At 45.2% G+C, this 24,528-nt stretch overlaps 1 protein-coding gene across 1 annotated transcript in view; it reads right to left on the bottom strand.

Moving 5' to 3' along the window:
* Positions 1-322: 322 nt before the first annotated feature.
* The window catches only part of LOC130872699 (beta-galactosidase-1-like protein 2), a 55,944-nt gene continuing 31,738 nt past the window's right edge, over positions 323-24,528 (bottom strand). The window contains 10 exon segments of the mRNA XM_057766875.1: positions 323-354; positions 4,919-5,101; positions 13,340-13,403; positions 13,513-13,629; positions 14,310-14,417; positions 14,867-14,958; positions 15,686-15,773; positions 16,237-16,305; positions 20,773-20,919; positions 23,970-24,076. Of these exon segments, the coding sequence (XP_057622858.1) occupies positions 323-354; positions 4,919-5,101; positions 13,340-13,403; positions 13,513-13,629; positions 14,310-14,417; positions 14,867-14,958; positions 15,686-15,773; positions 16,237-16,305; positions 20,773-20,919; positions 23,970-24,076 (1,007 nt within the window).

Below are 24,528 nucleotides of genomic sequence, written 5' to 3'. Positions count from 1 at the left end.
AAAGCTTATCAGAATTTTCTTGGTTAGTGTTAAGGTCCTGGACAGTCACATAGCAAGAAAGAGGCGGGGGAGGAGGGAGAATATTATTAGTTAAACCTTTTAATTTTCACCTGACACAAACCTTAAGGCACCTGTTTTTGTTTTTGTTTTCTTTAAACACTATGGTATCACCTTAACATCCAGGAGACACTGGTGACTGGTTGTTGAGGGTAGTCAATAATAAACCTGTTATATTAAAATTTGTTTTGTGACTATCTCTTTTGAGTCTGGGGGGTGTGAATGTCTCTGGAGTTTCTTACCACCTGGGCATCTCTGATAGTCTTTACACCTCCAGCTCTGTGGCTGATGTGATCCCTGTAACAACAGGTGAGTAGTCAATTAGAAATTTGAATATGTCATTGGAGACATATTGGAGAGAGAAACTGGCAAAGCAGACAGGAGAAGAGGCAGGGGGATCAGGAAGGAAAACATATAGGGTTCCTGATGCAGGAGAGTTGAGTACGGTTTTGGAGTGAGACTTCATCTTTTTGGAACTGGAGTTGGTCTCAGTGTCCTCTGGAACCTAAGGCAACAGGGCCCTGTTTGAGTCACTGTGTATGAGGAGAGATTATCGTGAGGTGGGGGAGTAAAAGGTTTGAGACAGGTATACAATGAGGGAGGCCCTCCAGCTTAGCAACTGTGGGAGTTACAAGAATTAAATTAAAGGGTCCCTGACACTTAGGGGAAAGGGGTGAAGGGAGTTAGTCTGGAGGAGAGAGACGGACCTGATCCCTCAATACTGATTGGAGATGGGCAGGGGTTGGCACATGGTTGAGGTAGGGAGTGGTCAGTAAAGTACCATAGGAGGGAACAGAGGTGATACAATAATTGGGTAAAGAGGTGATCAGGGAGGCGTGAGGGTTCAAATGAGAGACTGGGAGTCAGAACCAGCCACCCATCCATGAGTTCAAAGGGAGAGATGGAAATGGGTCATCGGCCTGGAGCCTGAAAAGAGCCAGAGGCAAAAGCTTTACCCAGTCAAGTTGAAGTTCTTGTGATATTTAACAAGAATATATATATATATATATATATATATATATATATATATATATATATATATATATATATATATTTAGGAGTGGTTAGGTAGCTCTACCTTCCCTGAGGGCTGAGGATGGTATAGGATATGAGAATGCCAGGGGAATGTTGAAAGTCTTAGAGTTTGAGAGATCTGAGAGGTGAACTCAAGACCATTTTCTGACTGAAGAGAGGTTGGAATTCCAAACCAGGGAATAATTTTCCAGAGAAGGACTTCAGAAACTGTCTGGGCCCTCTTTTTAGTAGGTGGGAATGCTTCTACCCACCCAGACTACTAAGACCAGGAGATATTTAACCCAACTGACTGTGGGCGTGTGAATAAAATCAAGCTGCCAGTCAGTTCCTGGAAGGGAGATCCTGGCCGGGTGAGTAGGAAAAGGGAAGTTACAGAATTGGGTTCTGACCTTTGACAGATTTTACGAGAGGCAGTGATAGTTTTTAAGAACTGCAAGTCCTCAGGGATGCATTGGAGGTGGGCCTTGACAAAGTGAGACAGAGCCTGACTGTTAGGATGAAGGAGCTGATGCAGGTAGGACAGAATCTGCTGAGTGTCAGGGGTGACTGAGGATGTGGGTTGTTCTGTATGGACTCTCTGAGGTGGATGAGGTGAGTTTGGGCTTTGGAGTGCTGTTGTCCTGGCTACCTGGTCAGCTTGGTTTTTTCCCTTAGAGATGATGCAGCTGTCTGATGAGACCTGCAGTGAATCATTCCTGAGCTTTGGGTGGATGGGAGGCCTTTAACATGGCTATAATGTGGCCTTAGTGAGTTAGGGATCCTCCTTTTGTTGTAAGAAGCCCACACTCTTTCCAGATAGCAGTGTGGGACAGGAGAATATGAAAGGCATATTTGGACTCTGTGTAAACAATTAGGGATTGTCCCTGTGCCAACTGGAAGGCACAGATGAGAGCTATCAATTCAGTCTATTGGTTAATAGTGTGGGTTGGTAGTGCCTGTGCCTCCACTACCCTAGTATTTGACACTATGGCATAGCCTGCTTTACGAGTCCCCTCCTGTAAAAAGGAGCTGCCATCTGTGTACCAGGTATAAGTGGCCTGGGACAGTTTGCTCTCCTGTATGTGTGAGGGGTGGGGCAGTAGTTCCTCTAAAGTTTCCATGCAGGAATGAGATGGAGTATAAGTCAGCATTAGGTTGAGGGAGAAGATTTGAGATATTGAGGAGTGGGCAAGATTGGAAAATAAGTGTGGCATCTTCCACTAGTGCCACTTGGAGAGAAAAATCTTGGAAGGTGGTAGAGTTTGTAAACCCTTATATATTAGGAGATGGAACAGGTTGTGATGTGAAATGATAGTGATGGGTGACCCGAGGATTAGTTTTTTCGATCCATGAATAAGCTGCTGAAGCATGTATGCAGGGTGCCATCCCTGAGTGATCAGAACTGGTTTCTCTGACAGGTGTATTATAGGTGCAAAGGAAGGGCCCAGCTGATGTCCTCCGACCCCAAGGGCATTTCCCTCTTTCTCTGTTACATAGAGGGAGAGAGGACGAGTTAGATCTGGGAGATGAAAAGCTGGAGCCTGGAGAAGAGCCTGTTGGAACCTCAGAAAGGGCTGCAGGACAGGGAAGCAGCTCCTGCAGAGAGCTGAGAGCTGCCTCATATAGGGGTGAATAAGGAGAGAAAAGGCAGATCCTGGAATGCAGGAATCCAGATATTGCTAGGAATGATAAAAAAAATCTCCTCTTTAGTAGAAGGGACTGCAAGAGACTCAGTTAGTTTTTATCTGTCTAAGGTAATAGCTTTTTGGATTGGGGTAATAGTTAATCCCAAGTAAACGACCTGAGAGGTAGACAGTTGGATCTTGGAAGGTGAGACTCTATAGCCCTTTTTTGGACAGGAAATTTAAAAGAGCAGAGGTATTAGTTTGGCTCATTTTAAAGGATGGACTGCAAAGTAAAATATCATCTACATACTATATGAGTTTAGATTTGGGGAGAGACGGGGAAAGTAGATCAGAATCAAGAGTTTGGCCAAATAGATGTGGGCTGCCCCCGAATCACTGGGGAAGGATAGTCCTGGTGAGCTGTGTGCAGAGGTGAATGTCAGGGTCAGTCCAGGTGAAGGCAAAGATATTTTGAGACTGAGAGCAGAGAGGGACAGAGAAAAGGAATCTTTGAGATCCAGAACTGAGAGGTGGGAGGTTCCTGGAGGGATAGTGGCAAGAAATGTGTAGGGGTTAGGCACTAGAGGATAGAGGGACTATTGCAGAATTAATGAGCAGGAGGTCTTGAACAAGGCTGTAGGTTTCATTAGATTTCTTAACTGCAAGTACAGCGGTGTTGAAAGGAGAGGAGATGGGATGAAGTAAATCTTTTCTTAGTCGGTAGGAGATGATAGGCTTAAGTCTCCTAAGGCTCTGGAGTGAGAGTGGGTACCGAGCTTGGATAATGTACCTGGTAGGGTCCTGTCATTGAATGACAGTGGGGGAAAGGTGTCTAGCAACAGAGGGGTTTTGAGTATCCCAGACTTGGGGGCCAACCTGATAAGCTGGCAAAGGAAATGGCTCATTGAAGCTGGTAGGGGGGAGGTTAGGAGGAGGAGAGGAGATGCTGGTGAGCCTGAGGTCAAGCAAACTGGGGGAGCAAACAAAATAGAAGCTCCACTTTAGCTTAAAAAAAAATCTCTTCCCATAAGAGGTACAGGGCAGGTTGGCACGACCAAAAATCAATGAGTGAGACGAATACCCTTAAAACCACAACTGAGTGGTGGGGTCTGATGAGGTAGGTAAGGCTGTCCCCCTAACGAGGAGAGATGTGTCCCCCAAACTCCATCAGTGCTGAGTATGTGGCTCTGGTGTCCAAGAGAAAGGAGATGGACTGCTCTGAGACCGTGATGTCTACCTGTGGCTCCCTGGTAGAGATGGTATTCATGTCAGAGGAGCATGGGCATCCCCAGTTTTCCATGGCCAGGCCTGGAAGGTCAGTCGGAGGGTGGTATGCGTCTGATGTCTCTATGCCACGCGGTGCATGGGGACAACTGATCGCCCAATGCTGTGCTCCCGATGACACTTTGGACACAATCTAGGGGGACTGAGGTTTGGATTAGGACACACCGGGGCCCAATCCCCATTGTCTCCACATTTAAAACAGGAGCCTGGTGGTCTCTGAGCTCCAGGGTTCGGGAGGCTAGGGAGCACAGGCAGTCACTGAGCTAGTTGGATGGCCTTGGCCAGAATTTGGTATGTTTGTTTATGGGCTTTATCATTTCTTCCTTGGTACACCTTAGAAGTCAACGCTAAGACTTCTGCCTGTCAGGTCCCCGAGGGTTTTCCAGATGCTTAAGCTTAGCCCGAAGGTCAAGGAAGCTCTGGGAATTTAAATGGGTCATAAGGAGCTGTTTGCTCTCTGGGCTCTCCCGATCTAGGTTAGTGGACTGCAAGAGTCTTTGTGAGGTATGCTAGGAACTGAGATGGATTTTCCTGTTTGTCCTGAACGATACCCAGGAGTTTATCATAATTCACTGGCTTTAGGACAACCTTATGGAGACCTGCCAGGAGACAAGCTGTAAACTGATCTCTACCTAGAATGTCACCTGTGGTGTTGTAATCCCAGCATGGGTCTTGATCTGGGACCACCTCTGCCCTGAGGGGATTGCTGCATTAGTCTAGTGAATTTTGTCTGCATGTATTCTAGCCTGCTCCCAAACTTGCCTACTTGCCTCAGGAAGTAGATTATAAGTTAGGGTCATATGTTTATTATGAAAGGTGAGACTATAAGATTAAGTAATATATTGCAATTTTTTTATGAAAGTGTTAGAATTGGTCATGTAGGAGTCTAATTTTTATTCTACCTAAGAGAGTTCTGATTGTGAGAAAGCGACATGTACCTTGACCAGTCTGTCCACTCCGGCTACCTCTTGCAAAGGAAAAATTATGGCCGAATGGGTGGGATACTTTAGCAGCATGAGAGCGCATGAGAGGAGGGGTGAAAGTGGGTGCCAGAGTTGGGCGCTTGCAGTGGCACGATATCCGAGAGGAGAAAGGAATGAGAGAGGCTGAAGGAATAGTTGCTGGAGAGAGGGGAAGGGCCGGAGAAGCAGGAGTAACTGTCTGCTGAAGTTGGAAAGGTGGAAAGGTGGGGCTTCGTTAGCAGGGTCCAGAGCAGAAGTAGGGTGTTCCTCTGGCTTAGACGGCATAGCTAGGAACATGGGAGTGGGAGAACAGGAGGCAAGGACAGAGGGCTTAGACCTGAGATAGAAGAAAGGCTTGGAAATATGGAAACTCTTTCCATTGGTCTGTTACCTGGCAGAAGTTAGAAAGTTCCCGTAAAATATTGGAGTCTAAGGAGCTATCACTTTAGGTTGTTATGTAAGGGGTATTTGGGCCATGTCTTAGTGCAAAGGCAGATAAGCTCACGAGTCGTTAAATAGGGCATTAATCTTAGAGGTTTAAGGGTTTCTAAAAGACATCCCAGAGGAGAGGTCAGGCTTGTATTATTCGATGGCTTATTTCCCATGGCTGAGGTAGAGAAAGATAAATGGGATCCAATGGCTTTATTAATCACAAGTGTCCCTGAGATAAAGCAAGGATCAAGTGAATGGGTTCAAGTCTCTCCAAGTTCTGTTGGAGCAGGGAGCTGGGGCTGAAGCTGAGAAGCCCAAGTGACAACGGTCTGAGCAACGATAAATGAGGGACAAAGTCTGAGACAAGGAACGAGGCCTCAGTCCTCAGCTGCGGGGAATCGCCAAAGATGATAGTCTGCAAAGGGGGCCATTTGTAGCCTTGAAGGCCATGGCTGGGTGTACCCCCATTCCCAGGAGCAGCAGAAGGGTGCCGGATGATCAGCTCCTAACTGATCAACTCCTAAGGGTTCTAGGAAACGTTTACACCAACTAGGAGGGGAAAACTCACCAACTGTGCACTCCAGTGTTGTGCACAGCAATCCAGCCGCCTGGCAGGTGGAATATGGGCAGTTGTGGATGAACCCAGTTCAGGGGCCCGGCCCAGTTCGGGGGTGGCGGGGAGAGTGGCAGGCAGGAAAGCCTGTCAAGTCTCAGCACCAGTGATATTACCGGGTGTGAGAACAGACCACTAAATATACAATGAAACCAACTTCAACAGTTTTATTAGCAGAACAAGCAGAGGGAAAAGAGGGTAGTGTACAGGCCTGTCTGCAATCAATGTGGTGAGAGAGAGGGTGGGTCGGGCATGTTCCGTTTCTAAAGGCTGTCTCGGACGTGTGCGCAGGAGCCCAACGTAGCTATAACACGCATAGATTACGTGACCGTGCTGCGTAGATTACATAGGGGGCAGTTTGCTTAAATGCTGATGGTGCCTGGGCCGCCATAGGACCTGCAAGTGCTGAAGCCTGGAGTTCCTAAGCATTCTACCTGAATGCTGACGGGGTTGGGGTGGGGGAGCGCCTCTGGATGTGCTGGAAACAGCAAACCAGCTATGTAGATGTGTTAATATAAACGGTTTCCTCCTGTCATAAAAATAATTTGGAACAGATCTTTTTTAGAATACATGTAATATTATTAGTAAGTTTTCATAAACGATCAATATAGAGATTTCTTTCTTCCTGATTTTTAACTAAGGATAAGATCATTTAGCGTTAAAATTCTAACTAGCATTTGAAATTTATGCACAGAAAATATGAAGGAATTTAAGAGAAATTTATGAGAAAAATAATAAAAGGCATAAAACTTATTTTATTAACATTTTTGCTAAGTTAAGAGGCATTTTTGTAAAAAGTATTTTAAAATATAAATTCATCTAGCGGATTTAACACACTAGGATAGAACCTAATAGTCTGTATTAAGGCAACAAATTTTTATCAAAATATTGTTCTGTTCTTAGTGAAATAAGTGAAAAGAGTGGGTTTAGAGGAAAGGAATTTATATTTTGTTAAGATAATTTCTTTTATTTCCTGGTGATTTGCTCAGGCTTTGACTATCAGGAAATAGTTTTAATAAAGTCAAGGTTTACACAAATCTCTCGGCTTGTTTAAAGCCTTTCACACAGCTACTCTATAAACAATTGCTATTTTAAGGTGATTGTAGTCATGTAATTTCTAACGTGTCTGAGACTAGAAATATAGAGAACTGTGTGTCTTAGCTTTATCGAAATAGTCTTCAAATTTTGCAGAATTCACTTTTTGATGACTTTTTATTGACTCTTTGTGGATTTCACATTGTACATCTCAGTTCCACCTATTTTCCCATCCCTTTACACCTGAACTTGGCCCTTGAAACCTCCCCCAAAATATAAAACAAAATAAAAATAAGAAAGAAAAGTCAAATCTCACCGTGGAAGCTGTGGTGTGACAGTGGTCCCACAGTACACCCTTTAGTCTATACTTCTTTACGTACAAGTGTTCATTGCAATGAGTAACACCGGTTTGGTTCGAGGCCTCTGGTTTCTGCTACACTATTGACATTGGGCCCTCACAGGGTCCTCTTGGATATCCCATCGTCCTGTGTCATGGAGATCCTGCAACGTGGGACTGTGCTCCAGCAGATCATAGACGGGGTGGATGATAGGATGGGTCAACTCAGCCCTGGTTCTGGCTCTGGATTGCGGCTGGGTTGGTCATCCCACAGCCGACTCTCCCTTATCCTCAACACCTCGGTAGGCTCTCCAGCACCACCCAGGCTAGCTTACCCTACTCAGTAAACAGAAAAGGGCGCTGTGTGGGTCCTCTTTCTCTCCCCACCTGTTGGCCACCAGATTGAAAGGGGAAAGAGGAAGAAGGGGAGACAGAAAGCTCCACACATGGCCCATGAGCACAGAGGGAGGCTCCCAGAGACAGACTTCGGTTAACAGCTCAGCCCTGTTCCAGAGGACTGGACAGCCTGGGGACAACCCTAATTCACATTAAGTGGCCTGCTCTGTAAGACTTTAAGACAATCCTGAAGCCATTTCTGACTATTCTGAATCCTCTCAGCCTCTGTGCCATAGTGCTTCCCCTCCTCCCCTGGGAACCAAGGACCTAACAGCTACACATGCACGTACTTAGTTCCTGAACAATTACCCATATATGTATGTTTTGGTTCAGTCCCCTGGGAAACGGGATCAAAATGACCTCTTACCTCACCTGATCTGGCAACAGCTCTCCAGTCAATTATTGGTAATAGCCCTTTCGAATAAGCCAATCAAAATAGCCAAAGAACGCAGGGCGGTGGTGGCGCACGCCTTTAATCCCAGCACTCGGGAGGCAGAGGCAGGCAGATCTCTGTGAGTTCGAGGCCAGCCTGGTCTACAAAGGGAGTTCCAGGACAGGCTACAGAGAAACCCTGTCTCGAAAAACCAAAAAAAAAAAAAAAAAAAAAAAAAAGCCAAAGAACAACCCCCCTTGCTTCTGTGGCTCCTTTAAAAGTAGCCTGTGCCATCTATTCGGGGTCCCTCGGCTTCCCAAATGCTGGGGGACCCTGTCATGACAGAATTAATAAGATCCTCATGCTTTTGCATCGACTGTGGTGTGTGAGATGGTCTCTAGGCGGGACTCCTCCTTGGTGTTTGGACGCTAGAGTCCAACAGTTCCTATCACGAGGCTTAGTAGGAGGCTGTAGGGTCTTTTTTTTTTTTTTTTTTTTTTTATTAATTAATTTATTTAATTATTAAAGATTTCTGCCTCTTCCCCGCCACCACCTCCCATTCCCTCCCCCTCCCCCAATCAAGTCTTCCTTCCTCCTCAGCCCAAAGAGCAAGCAGGTTTCTCTGCCCTGTGGGAGGTCCAAGGACCACCCACCTCCATCCAGGTCTATTAAGGTGAGCATCCAAACTACCTGGGCCTTAAAGCAGAGCTCCTAGCACAATCCTCTTAGCAGAGATCTGTGCCAAGGGTCAAGGTAAAGATGAATGAGGTGTTGGTTTAGAGACTGCTTCTAGATAAGGTCAGTCCTCCAGGCCTGGGGACATCCTCCAGATAAGGACAGGCTGAGAGCAGGAAGCGTTACTGGGGGAAGGAGCTCCACGCTACCCAGCTATTGAGATAAGCTGCCCGCCTACTGCGGACTGTGAGCTGTAACCAGCCTGGGATGTGTTCCAATAGGGTGGGGTCGGTTCTCCTCCTCTCACGCACTCAGGGCCAGCTCACCTACACCTGTGCCACCAGGGCTAGCCCCACCGTGTTGTCAAGGTATGAGGCCACTCTCCTGAGTGCTGCAGCTGGTGAGAAGCAGAGCCACCTCTCCAGCTCTCACATCCTCAAGACCAGCTCTCCCAACCTCCACAGGCCATGAGGGGCAGTGGGGGGGCATCTCCCCCTCACTTACACCACCATGTGGCAGTTGAGAGATGAAGCTAGATCTCTCATGCTGGCTGCCAGCTCACCAGTGTCCCCAGTGACAGGGTCAGCTCTGCTGTGCTGCCCAGGTAAGGTGAAGGGCCCACTCTCTTGAGTACTGCAGTTGGTGAAGGGTAGGGTCAGTTCTCTGGCCTGCCATAGGTGGCTAGGAGAAAGGGACAGGGGAGGGCATTTTCCCCTCTCCTCCACACTGTAGATGAGGGGGCAGGGACAGCTACCCCAATCTCATCCCTTCCGATGATAGGATCAGCTCCACAGTGCTATCCAGGCAAGGTATGCTGGGCCTGTTCTTCCAAGTGCTGTAGCCATTGAATTGCAGGACAGTTTCCTCCATGCTTATGACCCGGGGGTCATTCTCCTCCTGCCACGGATGGTGAGGGACAGGGGTGGGGTGTGAGGGTGGAAGGCATCATTCCCTCATGACAGATGAGGGGTGGGGCTCGATCTCCCATGTTCACATTTTCTGGACCAGCTCAACCGTGCCCCTGTCAACAGGGTCAGATCAACTATGCTGCCTGGGTGAGGAGCAGGGCCTGCTCTCCCTAGTTCTACAACTGGTGCAGGACTGGGTCAGTTCTCCCAGCTGCCATAGGTGGGAGGAGGCAAGGAAAGGAGGGCATCTTTCCTTCACCCATGCCACTACATGGCAGACAAAAGGGGCAGAACCAGTTCTCACACTTCCACAAAATGAGCAGCAGAGTCAGCTCTGTTGTGCTGCCCAGGTGAGGTGCAGGGCCTGTTCTCCTGAGTTCTTCAGTGAGGGGCGAGGCCAGTTCTCTCTAGTGCTGCAGCCAGTGAGGGACAGGCCAGTTCTGTGTAGCCCTATCCTCTCGTGCCTCGGAACTAACAGGACACACGCATCAGCACAGACCATGAATGCAGCCGGGCCACAGGCAATGGCCCCTGACAGAAGCCTAAGCTTGGATATCCCCATGGCTCCCAGTGGCAAGCAGGTCACCCACATCAGCACACTCCTCGCTGCTGTCACATCTTCAGATCTACTTCTCTTCACAGGACATGAACTATTCTGTCTCTCACTCTTCAATACCCCCACCCTGGATTTGCTCATAATAATACAGCATGTCCACCCGTGTTGTCTCCTCCCAGCCTGGGGGGGAGGCAGGTTCAGTGGCACTGGGCAGGTTCCTGTTGTCTCTCCCATCCCCAAATTCATACTTTTTAATTTTTCTATTTGGTCAATCATCCTATGTAAAACCTTGTCTGTTTCTATTTATCATGATATAAGCATTTTGTTATTTTTAAAGTCTGTACTGGATCAGCAGAAGTGTTCCCTAAATTGGTGTGATGTTCCTGAAGTTTGATTAGCTGCAGTCACTTCTCTACATCTCTTAGTTGTTTGAATTTGTGAAAAGGGAGGGGGGGTGATACTAGCACTGACGCTGTTGTGGGACTTTTGTACATTGTGTGAAGATGTATTTCCTGTGATTGGTGTAATAAAAATCCGAAGAGCCAATAGCTAGGTGGGAGATACAGGTGGGATTTCTAGGGAGAGAAAGGAGAAAAAGGAGAAAATCTAGGCACACAGGATCAGCCAGGGACATGGAGAGAACACAGGAGGTGTAAGATGGAAGAGAAGTAATGCCATGTGATAGAACGTAGATTAATAGAAATTAATTAATTTAACATTTAAGAACTGGTTAGGAATAAGCCTAAGCTATAGGCTGAGCTTTCATAATTAATAAGAAATCTCCATATCATCATTTCCGAGCTGGCTGATGAGATAGAAAAAGACTCATTACATATGGCATCCAATGCAGAGGCTTGAATGTCCAAACACGGGGCCTGAGAAACCTAAGAAAAGTTCTGGACAAGGAGCCGGATGTGGATTCCTAGGCCTGCAGTCTCTCCGGCAAGCCAGGTAATGTACAGGGTATTTTTGAAACAAGATACAATAGTGTTAATTATCAACTTAAGAGATTCTACAATCACTTGGGAGATGATTATCTAATCATGCCTTAGGAGGATTTTGTTGATGCTGCTGCTACTTGATGTGGGAAAACCCATCTTAATTGTGGAGCCCAGCATTCTCTGGGCACGGGGTTCTGAACCGCATACTTGGAGAAATGAGTCTGAGCACTAGCACGCACTCACTACACTCTGGTTCTCGACTGCGGATACACTGTGGCAGCAACTTCCAGTTCCTGACACTTGGACATCTCCACCAGAACAAATGCCAGAACAAACCCTTTCTTCTTTAAGTTGCATTTGTCAGAGCAACACGAAAAGACTTTGAGGCACAGAGTCTTACTGTAAAACTTGGTTGGCCTGGTATTACAGGCATGAGCTACCACATGATGTTAAATTAACTCCTGGGTTAACACAACCTGGTGTTTCCTGAGCAGCCAGCCTAACTCAGCTACAGTCCATAGAGCCTCTGAGGTCCAACCAGCATTTCTCTAGAAGCCTCCTCAATATTACTTGGCATCATGCCAATTCATTTCTCTGGGGACCCTCTCTCAAGTCCCTTCCCCCCCAGTCTGTAACCTAACTCAGGGTCTGTTCACACTACACTAGAATTTGTAGTAGTTTTTTAAAAATGGATCTTCTCTCTACAGCCTGAGCTCATCCCCCAACTTGTTTAACCCCAGGAACTTGGGAAACTCTCTGTGCCCTTTGATTCAGCTTAATGGAGTTGAAAATATCTTAGGAGGACCAAGTATAGATCAGGTAATCAACAGGGACTTTAAATCAGATGCTAAAGATGGGATGGAAAGGCTAAAGGACTGACACAGCCTCCAAGAAGCAAAAGTTTTATGTGGATACAAAAAATCAATAGCCTGACATGACCACTAGAAAAATAAAAGAAAATATCATAGCTGGATTTATACTCTCAAAGCAGAAACCATATATGACACCTGTCATTGTCTGCAGTTTCTGTTTATTTGATTTCTTGAAAATATTCTCAGAGTTATACTAGCAATATCAAGTAGTCTGAACATCTTCTCGCTTTGTTTTTCACAAAATTTTATTTGCCGGTCGAAGAAAATTTATAAAGAAACATGACAAAGGAAGTGGACAAGGAAAGCCAATTTTGTGTAGACATCAGCACAAATGAGCTAACAAGTCAAAAGTTAAGTTTGCTGTCAAAGGAGGAGACGGATGGTAGAACAGAGCCCAGAATAGGGTAGAAAGAGAAGCCAGGGTGGATGCAGAGAGTCCTATATGTCAGGACTCATGGGATACACCCACCACCACGGTGGATGGGATTCAGCTCTCTGTCCTCTGGATTATTTCACAATAGTTGAGACTCAATGTCCTGAAAAAGAAAATCTCATTAGTCTACTGTGTGCCACACGCCCATCACATGAGGGTAGAACTTTGACCTGTGAGGACAAGAAAGCTTCCTCAGGAGGAGTAAAGAATCCACTAAAGTAAGACAAGTGATTTACAAAAGACTGTCTCGGGCTCACCTTGAGTCCTTAGAAAAACATTCACATGGCATACACAAAGTCTCAAGCTTGATTGCTAGGTGGGTGTCAGAGGAGAAATGGATGTCTGTCTCTTGCTATAAAAAAAAGGTTCAAGGGAGCCTGGGTACCCAAAAAGCAACTGCCTTATAGGGACACTTGCTTGTGTCCAATGTAATTGCTCCATGCGTTCCTTTCCATGAAAACTGGCTAAAGGGCATGAGAAAGGGTGTCTGGGAAATATCTAACATGGCAGCCTGAGAAAGAGCCATAGGGACAGAAGTGAAAAGTGCTAAGATTGTATGAAACTGGAGTCCTGAAAACATAGAGGGACTGTCAGAAAGAGAGACCGAGAGAGTCAGGATGAGGCTGATGGAGGAACAGACTGGAGTCCTGAAAAAATAGAGGGACTGTCAGAAAGAGAGACCGAGAGAGTCAGGATGGAGGAACAGGCAGGTTATGTCATCTTAAAATGGGAGGGATGAGTGGGACTGTGACAGCATAATAGAAAATCCATCTATCGCACAAGAGCTAAAGAGAGGCAGGTGCTGAAATGACATAGAGTGTCATACCGAGTTTAGCCTCTCTTGAGAAGTAGATCTTTAGGCCTCCTTTCAACTCCTCGAATATCATGATCTGTACAAAGAAGTAAGCAAATCAGCCAGAAGATTCCAGCTCTCCTTCTGAAGCAGAACAGAGTTCAAAGAAAGGGGACTAGGAAGCAGGGGACATTGAGAAAAATCACCTCATTAATTCCAGGATGGAGCCAGGCAGCAGGGACATAGAGGGTTTCCTGGGGACCGATATTCCAGTATCGTCCTAGGGTTTTTCCATTGATGAATATGACACCCTTTCTCCAGCCCTGAACAAGATAGGGAGTTTCAGATTCTAACCACAAGATGCAAAGATAGAAAATAAATAGACCTCTATCCCAATGGCACACTAAACCTTAACATGGGCCAAGATAGACAAGCGGAGTCATAAGTGGGAGGGTGTGCAACATATGAGCTTGTGCCACTGCCCTGCCTTGGAGGTGGCTCAGCACCAGCCTCTAGGAAGATTCTAATTTCCATCCCATCTCCCCAGCGCTGGCCCAAGCCATCAGAAGGGATGTCTTACAATCTAATTATCACCAAAACACATCAGGCTTTAAAAACATAGATCAAACTGTAGAATAGCATGAATGGTTGCCAACATGCCCTGGACGGCATGTCTTGGATGGTGAGCTCGTGTTAGTGATAGGGGTCTCTACACCTGGGATTACTCGTGAGAGCTACTGGGTCACTCACTCAATCCCTGCTACAGAGCTTGCACCAGCCAGTCTCACTGGCAGTCTCTGCTCAGGCCTCTGCTGCATCTCTTCACTGTCCTTGTCCTAGCCTAAGGGTCCTCAAAGACTTCACCTTTTGAATGGCTATGACTTGCTGTGACTAGGGGGACCTTGGTTCCCTGTCACACAACAAGGTTCATGTACTGGGGAGCTTTTCTGAGGTTCTTTTGTGCCGGGGTTGGGCACAATAGCAGGAGAGAAGTGGCACCAACCTTTACGTTTATGAAGGTGTCCTGGGGAGGATCTCCAGCTCTCAAGTGACTGAGGAAAAAGGCAGGGCCCTGAACATGGCTTGTAACTACTTTCCAGGAGTCAGGAAACTTTGGAAGTTTTCTATGGGGATCAAGAGCCAGGGAGATGTTATACGTTTGCTCTAATGTGCCACCTGTGACCTCTTCTATGAAGCCTGGCATCCCACTCCAACTGTGGTAACTGCTCTGTCCTGGGCATTCATGATACAGTAGGAATTAACCAGCAGGCAAAGGGACAATCACTTCTCTTCTCCAAGGAATCTATGAAACTTGGCATCATTTCATTAGTACTCTGCAACAGGTTTGATATTTTCTTTCTGGAAATCAAAGGCTTCATCTGCAGACCTCTGAGCATCCCTCCAGCTCTCCACATTCACCAATTTGATGTATGTTTTATTTTATTTTGTTCATCTACAGTTCAGTGACTGGACTCAGGGCCACACATTGCTTGGTAAAATGCTCTATCCCTGACCTATAACTCCACCCTGGCCACTTTTCATCAGTAGAAGTTAAGGTACCTACGTTTGTATGACGGCATTTCTCATTTCCAGGCTGTAGATTCTAAATTGTCTCAGAGGAGTCTTGTCCAGATAGATGTCTCCAGTTAGACCTGTGGAACAGGAATGGAGGTGGGTGTGAAGGAGTTGAGCAGGGCAGAGATATGCACAGGCTGTAGTCAGGGTTCTCCCTGAAGGAAATTGCTCTCTTGGCCTCATCTGGCTGGAAGGTTTCTATAAACCCTATAGATTTTCCCTTTCTCTTGGCGGTTCTGAGGATTAAACCACCTGGACTCAATAGGCTTCAAGCATGCTACGCTCTACCATTATGTTACCAAAGCCCAAGCCCTACACAGATATTATCCTCTTAAGTGTACACTCCTAGAAAGGGCCTCACAGTCCATATTAACAGCACGAAATATGACAAGCACTGCAGATCTGATCAGCACAGGACTTCTGGCTAGCTTGATACTCCAGGTTACTCAAAGCACTTATGGGAAAAATCGTGTGTGGTGTGACTCTGCTCAGGAGGACTGGACCCAAGCAGAAGGATAAACACAAGCCCTGGTATCCCTAGAGAGGGGCCCTAACCTGCCACATCACCATAGCTTTCTTCTGCTGGCACCACTTTCAAAACTCTCACTAAGTGGGTGGCAGTGTTATGTCTCTAGCTTGGCAACTAAAGAACACAAAAATATCACAGTTTCTGTAAGAGGTATCTTGCAACCAAAAACATATGCTCTTTTCCAAACACAAACCTGTTCCCAACTTCCATTGTCCTGAGGAGGAGCAATAGCTTCTGATGCTCCACTACCTTAGCCGTCTTCTTCTAGGACCCACCTTTTCTCTCTTTGTTGATATCCAACCCAGAAGAGAGTCGGCCTAGGTTCTCCACCAGGATCCTCAGGATCTGGGTTTTCTTGGAGGGCTATTCAAGAGAGACCAGAGTAAACCTCACCTGGCCCCTCCCTTAGACTGTCTAGGCCTCCCTGGAGCTGGGAAAGGCCATGAGCAGATTGACTGACAGATCACAGGCCACGGAACCTTGTAGGCCTCCAGCTATGAGACAGGCAAGCCCCTGTACCATTGCTTTTCTTCTTCCTTCCCTGAAAAAGTCACCTGAACATTTAAACAAGGACTCTCTTGGATGGTGACCAAGCCATCCTGCCCTAGACAATGAATATTCAAGTGGGGGGTGTGTGGTGATCACTCAAAGAACATTCACCAAGACCTCTAAGATGTATACAACCCTCCCTGGGATTGCTGGGTTCCTCTGCATGGAGCAGACCACAGGCAGAGGAGTGAGAATGATCTATAATAAGCCCTCACTAACTCTTGGGCCCACGCCTAGCTGGAACTGGAATGTCTCATCCGTGAACTGTGTTATATACATTTTTCATAAGAAGCAGCTCGCTCTTGAAACGATCCAGGACTCCTATGAATTTGTTATCCAAAAACACCTGGAAAAGAAGGAAGAGATGAATGTTAGTGCCTCATAAAGAAAGGAAGGAATGCAGTCATGAAAATGCCATAAACAAAGCAAGAGGCAGAATGAATTCCATGTCTCCCAGAGCTGTATAGACTCACAGGGTCACTAAGAACAGGTGATAGTTTAAGTAGTGGCGAGAGAAGATGCAGGAAGTGCAGCCTGGGCCAGAGCTCTCAATGAAAACTGGAACCTGGATCAAGTGTAGGCAAGGAGGGGGAGATGTTTAAAAGACCTGTAGGAAACTAGAGGAGAAGGGAGTTAGGAATGGATAAACATTATCAAGGAAATGTTAGCAAAGGAGGTGATGGAACCGAGAGACAGAGACTGATCTGTGTTTGTCTTCCTTACCCACATGGGTTCCACCCTTCCAGGGCCTCAACTTTGCAAGATACTCTCAATTTGTGTGTGGAGTGCCAGCTGTCACATCCTAACTGATTTTAGGTGTGCCCTGCATGGATCCATTTTCTCTATTACCTACTCTGCTGGTAATTTTTTGTCAACTTGACCAACTACTCTCACCTGAGAAGCAGGAACATCAATTGAGAAAAGTCTCAGATAGACTGGCCTGTCAGCAAGCCTGTGGGCAATCTTATTAATGAATGATTTGTGTGGGAGAGCTTGGCCAGTGTGGGTGGTGCCACCTAGAGCCAGTGGTTCTGGGTTGTGTAAGAAAGCAGGCTGGGTGAGGTACAGGCAGCAAGCCAGCTCTAGTCTCCTGGGTCTTGCCTTAGGTCCTGGAAAGGCTTCCCATGATGATGGACTGTAACCTCCAAGACAAATAAGCCTTTCCTTCCCATTGTTGTTTTGGGTCATGGTGTTTATGGCAATAGCAGAAAAACAAACTAGTATAACTACTATAGTGATGAAACACCAGATAAACCACCAGAGAACCTTAGTCAGGCAAGACAACATAGGAATAATTTACTTCCTAGACTAATTAATCTAAATCAGTCTTTTCAAATGCAGTTTGGCTAGTAAACTGTAACAATAAAAATCCTTAAGTCAGAAAACACAAGTTTTCCGAATTTAAGATTACCCGAGTCTAATCACAGAAGTTACTTATTTGATAATCATCTATCAAAAGGCTACTATTGAAAAGTCTTCCTTAAACTCATGATGCCTTGTTTGAAGAGCACAAAGAAATGATCTCAACACCCTCCAAGAGCAGTCACAGTGCTATGAGCAGACTTATGTGGAGGACATGAGAGAGAAGAACAGGCCATAGCTGGTCTGCTTTGCAGACATGGAGAAGGTTGGCTCATGGAATCAGCTGGAGTGGGGCAGCAAGCAGAGATGTGTAAGACAGAATACTTGTTCTATGCAGAAGACTCATAGCACTCTGAAGGATGGCAAGGAGGAGAGGAAGGTAGAAAGTGATGGAAGGGTCTGAACATGAATATTAGCTTTGTATTTTCAGAGAAGATACCAACTAAAGCAACAAAGGCCTCCATGAGAAAGCAATGGCCAAGAACTGCTGCACCACACAAGGGCCATGAGAAAATATGGAACAAAGACAAGGTGACAGAGGAATTTCTGGACAGAGATTATATGTGGGAATCTGCGAGTCCACAAACGAGTACAGGGCTGACTTAGGAGAGCTGTGCATGCACCCTGGGAAAAGCCAATGGTATATGTAGTGAGTACAGATAAACGTCTACCAACATGTAAGAAAGATATCTCTGCAGCAAAAAGAAAGGGAGGAAGAAAAGGAATGAATGGAAGGGAGGAAGGAAAGAAGGAAGAGAGTGAGAAATAGAGAAAAAAGAAAGAAAAAGAAACAAAGGAATTAAGGAAGGAAAGGAAGGAATTAAAGGAACGAAGGTAGAGAGAATGAAAGCGAGAAAAGGAAAGAAAAGAAAAGAAAGGTAAAGAAGGAATTAAGGGAAAGAAGGGAGGGTGAAAGAAAAAGAGTAAACAAAAGAAAGGAAGAAAGGAAGAGAAAAGAAAGAAAGGAAAGAAAGAAAGAACGTGAATGGGAGAGGGAGAAGATTGGAATCATAAAGATATATAGATAAGTTTTGTCCTTTTACATCTATCTGTATATCTTTATGATTCCAAAATTGAGGGCATATAGAACTACAGAATCTGATAGCAGTATATGGTCAAATCTAATCTCGACCCTCACGAGTCAGAGGCACATAGATCTCTGTCCACTTGAGGCCAGCCTGGGCTACATAGTTTAGGCTCAATGTGAAATACAAAGAAACAAAAACCAGAAGTAAGGGTGAGTACTATTTATCCAAAATGCTGGAGCCATAAGCATTTCAGATTTGGGAGGTTTTCAGGTTTTGGATTTTCACAGATGTTAGAAGTTATTTAATCCTTACAACGGGAGGCAAGGCAGGTGGACCTCTGTAAGTTCAATCCAATCTGGTCTACAGAGATAATTCCCGGACTGCTAGCACCATTACACAGAGAAACCGTGTCTTGAAAAACCATATTTATATATGCATATATCCTATGATAGATAGATGATAGAAAATAGACCATTAGAAAGAGAGAGAGACCTTCCTTGTACCAGAAATTGTTATGTAGGCTCCTGGGGGAAAGAGTTATCAACAGACTGACCCATCTTCGATCGCTGTGAGATACCATAATGATCATGTGTCAACATATGCACAAGGTACAATAATGGCGTGAATGTTATGGGGATAAACAATGGCCTTCTGATGGGATTTAAGTCCTGCTCTAGGAGAAAACACATACGTGGTCTCGTACATCTCAATAAGCTATGGTCGAGGAGCTCACAGGTCCCAGAGGAGAACTATTATTCTCTTAAATGGACACAAATTCTAAACCCATCACACTACTCATAGACTACAGTAGCTTCTGGTCCTCATCAGAGAAGTTTCTTCCTGCAGTTTCTTCATGGGCAGTGGTTAAGCAGAAACTTCCTGACAAAAGTGCAGAGAACAAGTACTTGAGGACTGCACAGCCACAAGTGGGATCTCTATCACTCCCCACCCAAATCTCAGGGATCTCCTTGAGAAAGTGGAGGATAAGATTGTAAGGGCCAGATGTCGGGGGACCAGATCAACACAACACATTGTCTTCTGCACATGCCAGGACTGCTGCCCGTGAACTCACAGTAGCTGTGGTTGCCTATGGAAGACCTAAAGAAGACCCAGCCTGTCCATATTCTAACACGGGGATGGGAGAAGCTCAGTAATCCCCAATGGTAAGTGAGGGGCTATTGACAGTTGATAGCTTCTGGGAAAGGGAGAGTGTCTTTCCTTTAAGGATGTGATCCCAGTAGATTGACCACATTCCCATACTCACAGGCAGCCCAATTAGACTCTGTGGGTTATTAAAAAAAAAAGAAGGAAGAGGAGGAGGAGGGCATGGACAAGGAGAAGGGGGAGAAGAGGAAAAAGAGGGGAAAGAGGAAGAAGACACAAAGTTGGAAGTAGTAAGGTGTGGGCCTGGAGGAGTTAGTGGGAGGAATGGGAGCAAAACTATCAAATACATTGTATGAAAATTTCAAAGAATTGATAAAATATTCTATGTTTTAAAAAGTAAAATAACTCTCTGAAATGCATGTGTGTGCATGTGTGTGTGTTTATGTGTGTGTGCATGTGTGTATATTCATGTATGGTGGGTCCACATGCCCATGCATGTGCCTGTGGAGGAAAGCGCTTAACTCTGGGTATCACCAATCACTCCTACCTTATTTTAAGACAGGGAGGGTCTCTTCATTAAACTTGGAGCTCGTGTTTCAGCTAGATTGACTGACTGGCCATTGAGCTCCTAGGATCTTCCTGTCTCCACTTTCCTGAGCTGGTCTCATAGACGTGTGGAAACATGCCTAACTTTCTAAATAGGTTCTGGGAGTCTGAGCCCAGGTGTTCATATTTTGCAGTGAACACTATTCCCTCTGAATCATGTCCCCAGTCCCATCTGGAATTGTTTGCTCATCACACTTTCACCGAGCATTTCTGACTGTGGACTAGGAATACCCAACCTGAAGCCTCGGGAAAAGGTGATGTGGAAAAGACGAAGAGCAGGGAACTGTCAGAACACAAAGACCAGCTCTTAGCTTGGAGTGGGATGGAACTTCAGCAGCTGCACTGTTCCTTCCCAGCTGCACCTGCTTTGAAAGGCTTTCATGATTCCTGAGGATTTTTTACTTGGAACACAACACAGCTTGGTACTTTAAGTCTTAAATGACAAGCGCCAACGTCTCATAAATATTAGGGGTTAATACATGGTAAGAATAGGGACTACAAAAGTACCTCTGGGACTTAAGAACACTATCGTCTCCTATAAAAGTATATCCCTAAGCATGTCTACGTCTAGAAGACTTTACTGAAGGACAGATGACAAGCAACAGAGATAATTTTCTGAAGGACAAATGACTTGACCACCAATTAGACATTCACCTCAGTACCACAGGGTGATATTTACAGGAAAGTGCCACTAGGAAGCACAGATTCCCTACCTGCCCTCGGTCTTGAATATGACCCCTTGTTGTGAGGAGGCCTCCATTGAAGATGGTGGTCTCATAAAGCGTGTACCCAAAGGACTGGCCTTCCCCTTGGTTCACAGGCAGCTGCTCCATGGAGAGTGGCTTGACAGACTTGGCTGGCTAAGGCAAAGACAGAAGCGACAAACAAAGGTTCAGGCTAGAGACAAGAATCTCACAAGTTGCCACCCATAACCCACTTCTCCAGAGGGATGACCCCAACAGCCTTGCCAATGGGAGTACCGAGAAGGAATATACAATGATAATCAGCCTTATGCATATTTATCTTTTTTGGTTTCTCAACCAATCTCAAATTCCACTGTACATGCCAGCCAATGAACTAATCTCATAATTTAGATGAAAAGCTGAAATCAAGAAAAGCACAGGCATTGTGGCATATGCCTCTAATCCCAGTAGAGTTGGTTAAAAGAAACAGGGGATTTCTGTGGCAAGTCACCAGAAGGACTAGCCAGAATTGAAGAGTTGAAAGTTTGGTGAAGACATTCTGCCTCAAAATAAATAAAGACATACATGTATACGTACATATATACATAAACAAATAAGTTTAAGCCAGCCTGGTCTACAGAACTAGTTCCAGGAGAGTCAGAGCTACACAAAAAACTCTGTCTCGAAAAAACAAACAACAAAATATGAATAATAAAAATGAAAAAGTACAGAATGATCAGGAAAAGCACATGACATCAACTTTGGACCCCCACATGCATTTTCACATATGTGCAAGCACACACATGCAGGCACACATGCACACACTTATGTGTACTTCACACAAGAACAACAAATCCCTAAGAACCCCTTGGAGAAACAGATGAGTCTGAGTCTGAGGAAGCTCAAGCCTAGATCCCCCAGGGGAACAAACAACAAAGATGCTAACAGCTCTGGGTGTCCTGTCAAGAAGACACAGAAGCCAGGAAGGGTCCTGATCGACTACAATGGGCCACTGTGAGCATCAAAGAGACTACGGTGGCATACAAACATGCCAAACTGTGCACATTTATAACCATACAAAGAACCCCAACAGCAAAACATCCCACTGATCTTTTGGAAGTCACATGGATTTATTTTTCTGATTAAAGAAAATACTTGAATTTGCCTGTTTTCTATACAAACCATACTTATAAGTAAAAAGCTGATGAAAGAAGTTGCCTATAACTGAAGTCAATAAATACAAAGGAAATATAAAATTAAAGTGTTTCCAAGGCATTTAATGAAATGTTGGCTTTCTTAATCAACATGGTTTATCTAATTTCACCTGTACCTCTGTCTTTCTGCCCCACCCTTTATAGAATAATTTTATGTTAGTATTTACATGTATGGGGGTTTGCCTGCCTGTTTGTCTGTGCACTATGTGCATGCAGTACCCATGAGGCCTGAAGAGGGTGTCGGTTCTGGAACTGGAGTAGCAGATAGTGTAGTCCCTTGGGTACTGTGGAAGGGTAATGAGTGCTCTTAACCATGGAGCCATTCTGCTAGCTTGCTGTGGGACAACGGTCTTTTATCCTGTCACTTCTATTATTTTTAATAAAATGCTGATTGGCCAGTAGCCAGGCAGGAAGTATAGGCCGGACGACCAGGCAGGAAGTAGAGGTGGAGTGACAAGGACAGGAGAATTCTGGGAATAGAAAATAGAAAGAGTAAGTCTGCAGTCATCACCCAGACATAGAGGAAGCAAACAACATGTGAAGGCCTCGCCGAAAAAGGTACCAAGCCATGTGGCTAACAGAGACAAGTATTATGGGCTAATATAAGTTGTAAGAGTTAATAAGAAGCCTGAGCTAATAGGCCAGTCAGTTTATTAATTAATGTAGATCTTTGTTATTTTCATTGAGACTTACCGACTGTGGGCAACCAGGTAGGACAGAAACCTCAGTCAACACTAGCTCTAGCGGATTATTTTAAGCTTATCTCATTTCATACCAAAATTCAACATTCATCTTAATAAAAGGGTAGGTAGAGGTTAAAAGAAGTCATCACTATGGTAACATAATCACAATAAAACAGTGATTATTATAATTTCCTAAAACAAGAGTCATTTCAGGAAATTTTTGACAACTTTCTATTTATGTACTGTACATATCCCCAAAACATAAATAAGTAAATCAAAAATAGAAAATATGGGACTTAGTTGATAGAGTACAGAGCCTGGCTCCCACCACCACGTAAACCCAACATGCTGTCCCAAGTCTGTACTCAGCCCCTTCTGTGACACCTGACTTCTGTTGTGACATTGTCCACATGGAACGTTCTTGTGCAATCCTAACCACAGTTCTCCAAACATGCAGTCCTCCCTGTCTTTGTAAGTGGATCCCAGAGTGCCTCAGTTTCTCTGCCTCCCACATCACCCTGCTGTCATGTCATTTACTCCCATTCAGTCTTTCAGCCACAATGCCACACTGACTGCATGTCTGTGAAATCCTGGGACTGGCCGGCACAGGGCCTGTATCTCCATAGCCCTGATGATGAAGCTCAGTTCCTCCACCTATGACCAATAACCCTCCTGTCGGTTCTTCATTCATTCTTCCTACTCATTAGACTGGAAGCTGTCTAGACTAGCATCCTGATAATACCATTCCAAGATATTGACATTTGGTGAGTTTTATAGGGATGAGCATACAGTGTTTCTTTAGAGCAGTTTTCAATCTGTGCTCCCCGGAACCCTAGTTAGAAGTGACAGCGTCATAGAGAAGGGATAAAAGTTCAGCGCCCAGAACTAACACCCTGACTAACCTAGTTTATGTTTTATACGTTAAACTTAATGATAAGTTTAGAGAAAGCCTCCCTCTATGAAAACAAAAGATTAAAAGTCATTGCCCTAGGTTGAGTTCATTCTAACACCTTAATAAAGCAGGAGATAGGGCTGGAGAGAGGGCTGAGTGGTGAGAGCAGGGCACTGCTCTTTCAAACGAATTGGATTCAGTTCCCAGCACCCATGTAGTCACAATAGTCTCTAACTACAGGTCCAGGGGATCCGAGGCCCTTTGTGGCCTCTACAGACACATGTGTGGTCCACTTACAAACATGCAGGCAAACCACTTACACATCAAATGAATCTTTAAAAAAAGAGAGATAAAGGAAGAAAATACCATGAAGGAAGAAAATATCACAGAAATGATACCATGTTTCGATATCCAAAAAAAAAAAAAAAAAAAAGTCACCTGGTCCAGATGGGGCAGGACGTCCCACAGGGTGAGGAAATGTAAGAGTATCAATTGCTTATAGGCAACCGGGTTTGTAGCTTTTGGTCGAGTGACTGTGGAAACATCTGCAAAGAAAAGCACGTGACTGGCCATCGTAGGAACTACTCCAACACCATCCAGAGACATCCGGCACCCCGCTGTCCCACAGCCTCCACAGATGAAGGACAGTCACATGCTCTTATATCTTAACTCCAGGAGGAGGTAAGAGGCATGTGCTAATGAGTAAGGGTCCTTAAACATCCAAAAAAGGACCCTTATTGTCCTAGAAAAGAGGAGCATGTTGACCCCGCTGCTAGTTCATTAGATTCTCCTAAAATCCAGCTACAAATGTGTTTGCTCTCGGGTTCTACCCTTTCTTCCCCACCTCAGCCCAGACATGCTTGCTGAATAGCTCAGAAGAAGGGGACCTGGAACCTCTAGCTTTTAGAAGTTTTAGAGGATGGTGGGCACAGCTAAGATCAAGCAAAGTGGTCTCATGCTAAGCCCATGAGAGCAGACCCTGTCTTTTGTAGATTTC

Source organism: Chionomys nivalis, chromosome 4 (genome assembly GCF_950005125.1).
Source record: "Chionomys nivalis chromosome 4, mChiNiv1.1, whole genome shotgun sequence".
Lineage (NCBI taxonomy): Eukaryota > Metazoa > Chordata > Mammalia > Rodentia > Cricetidae > Chionomys > Chionomys nivalis.
This window is presented reverse-complemented; position numbering and strand designations above follow the sequence as displayed.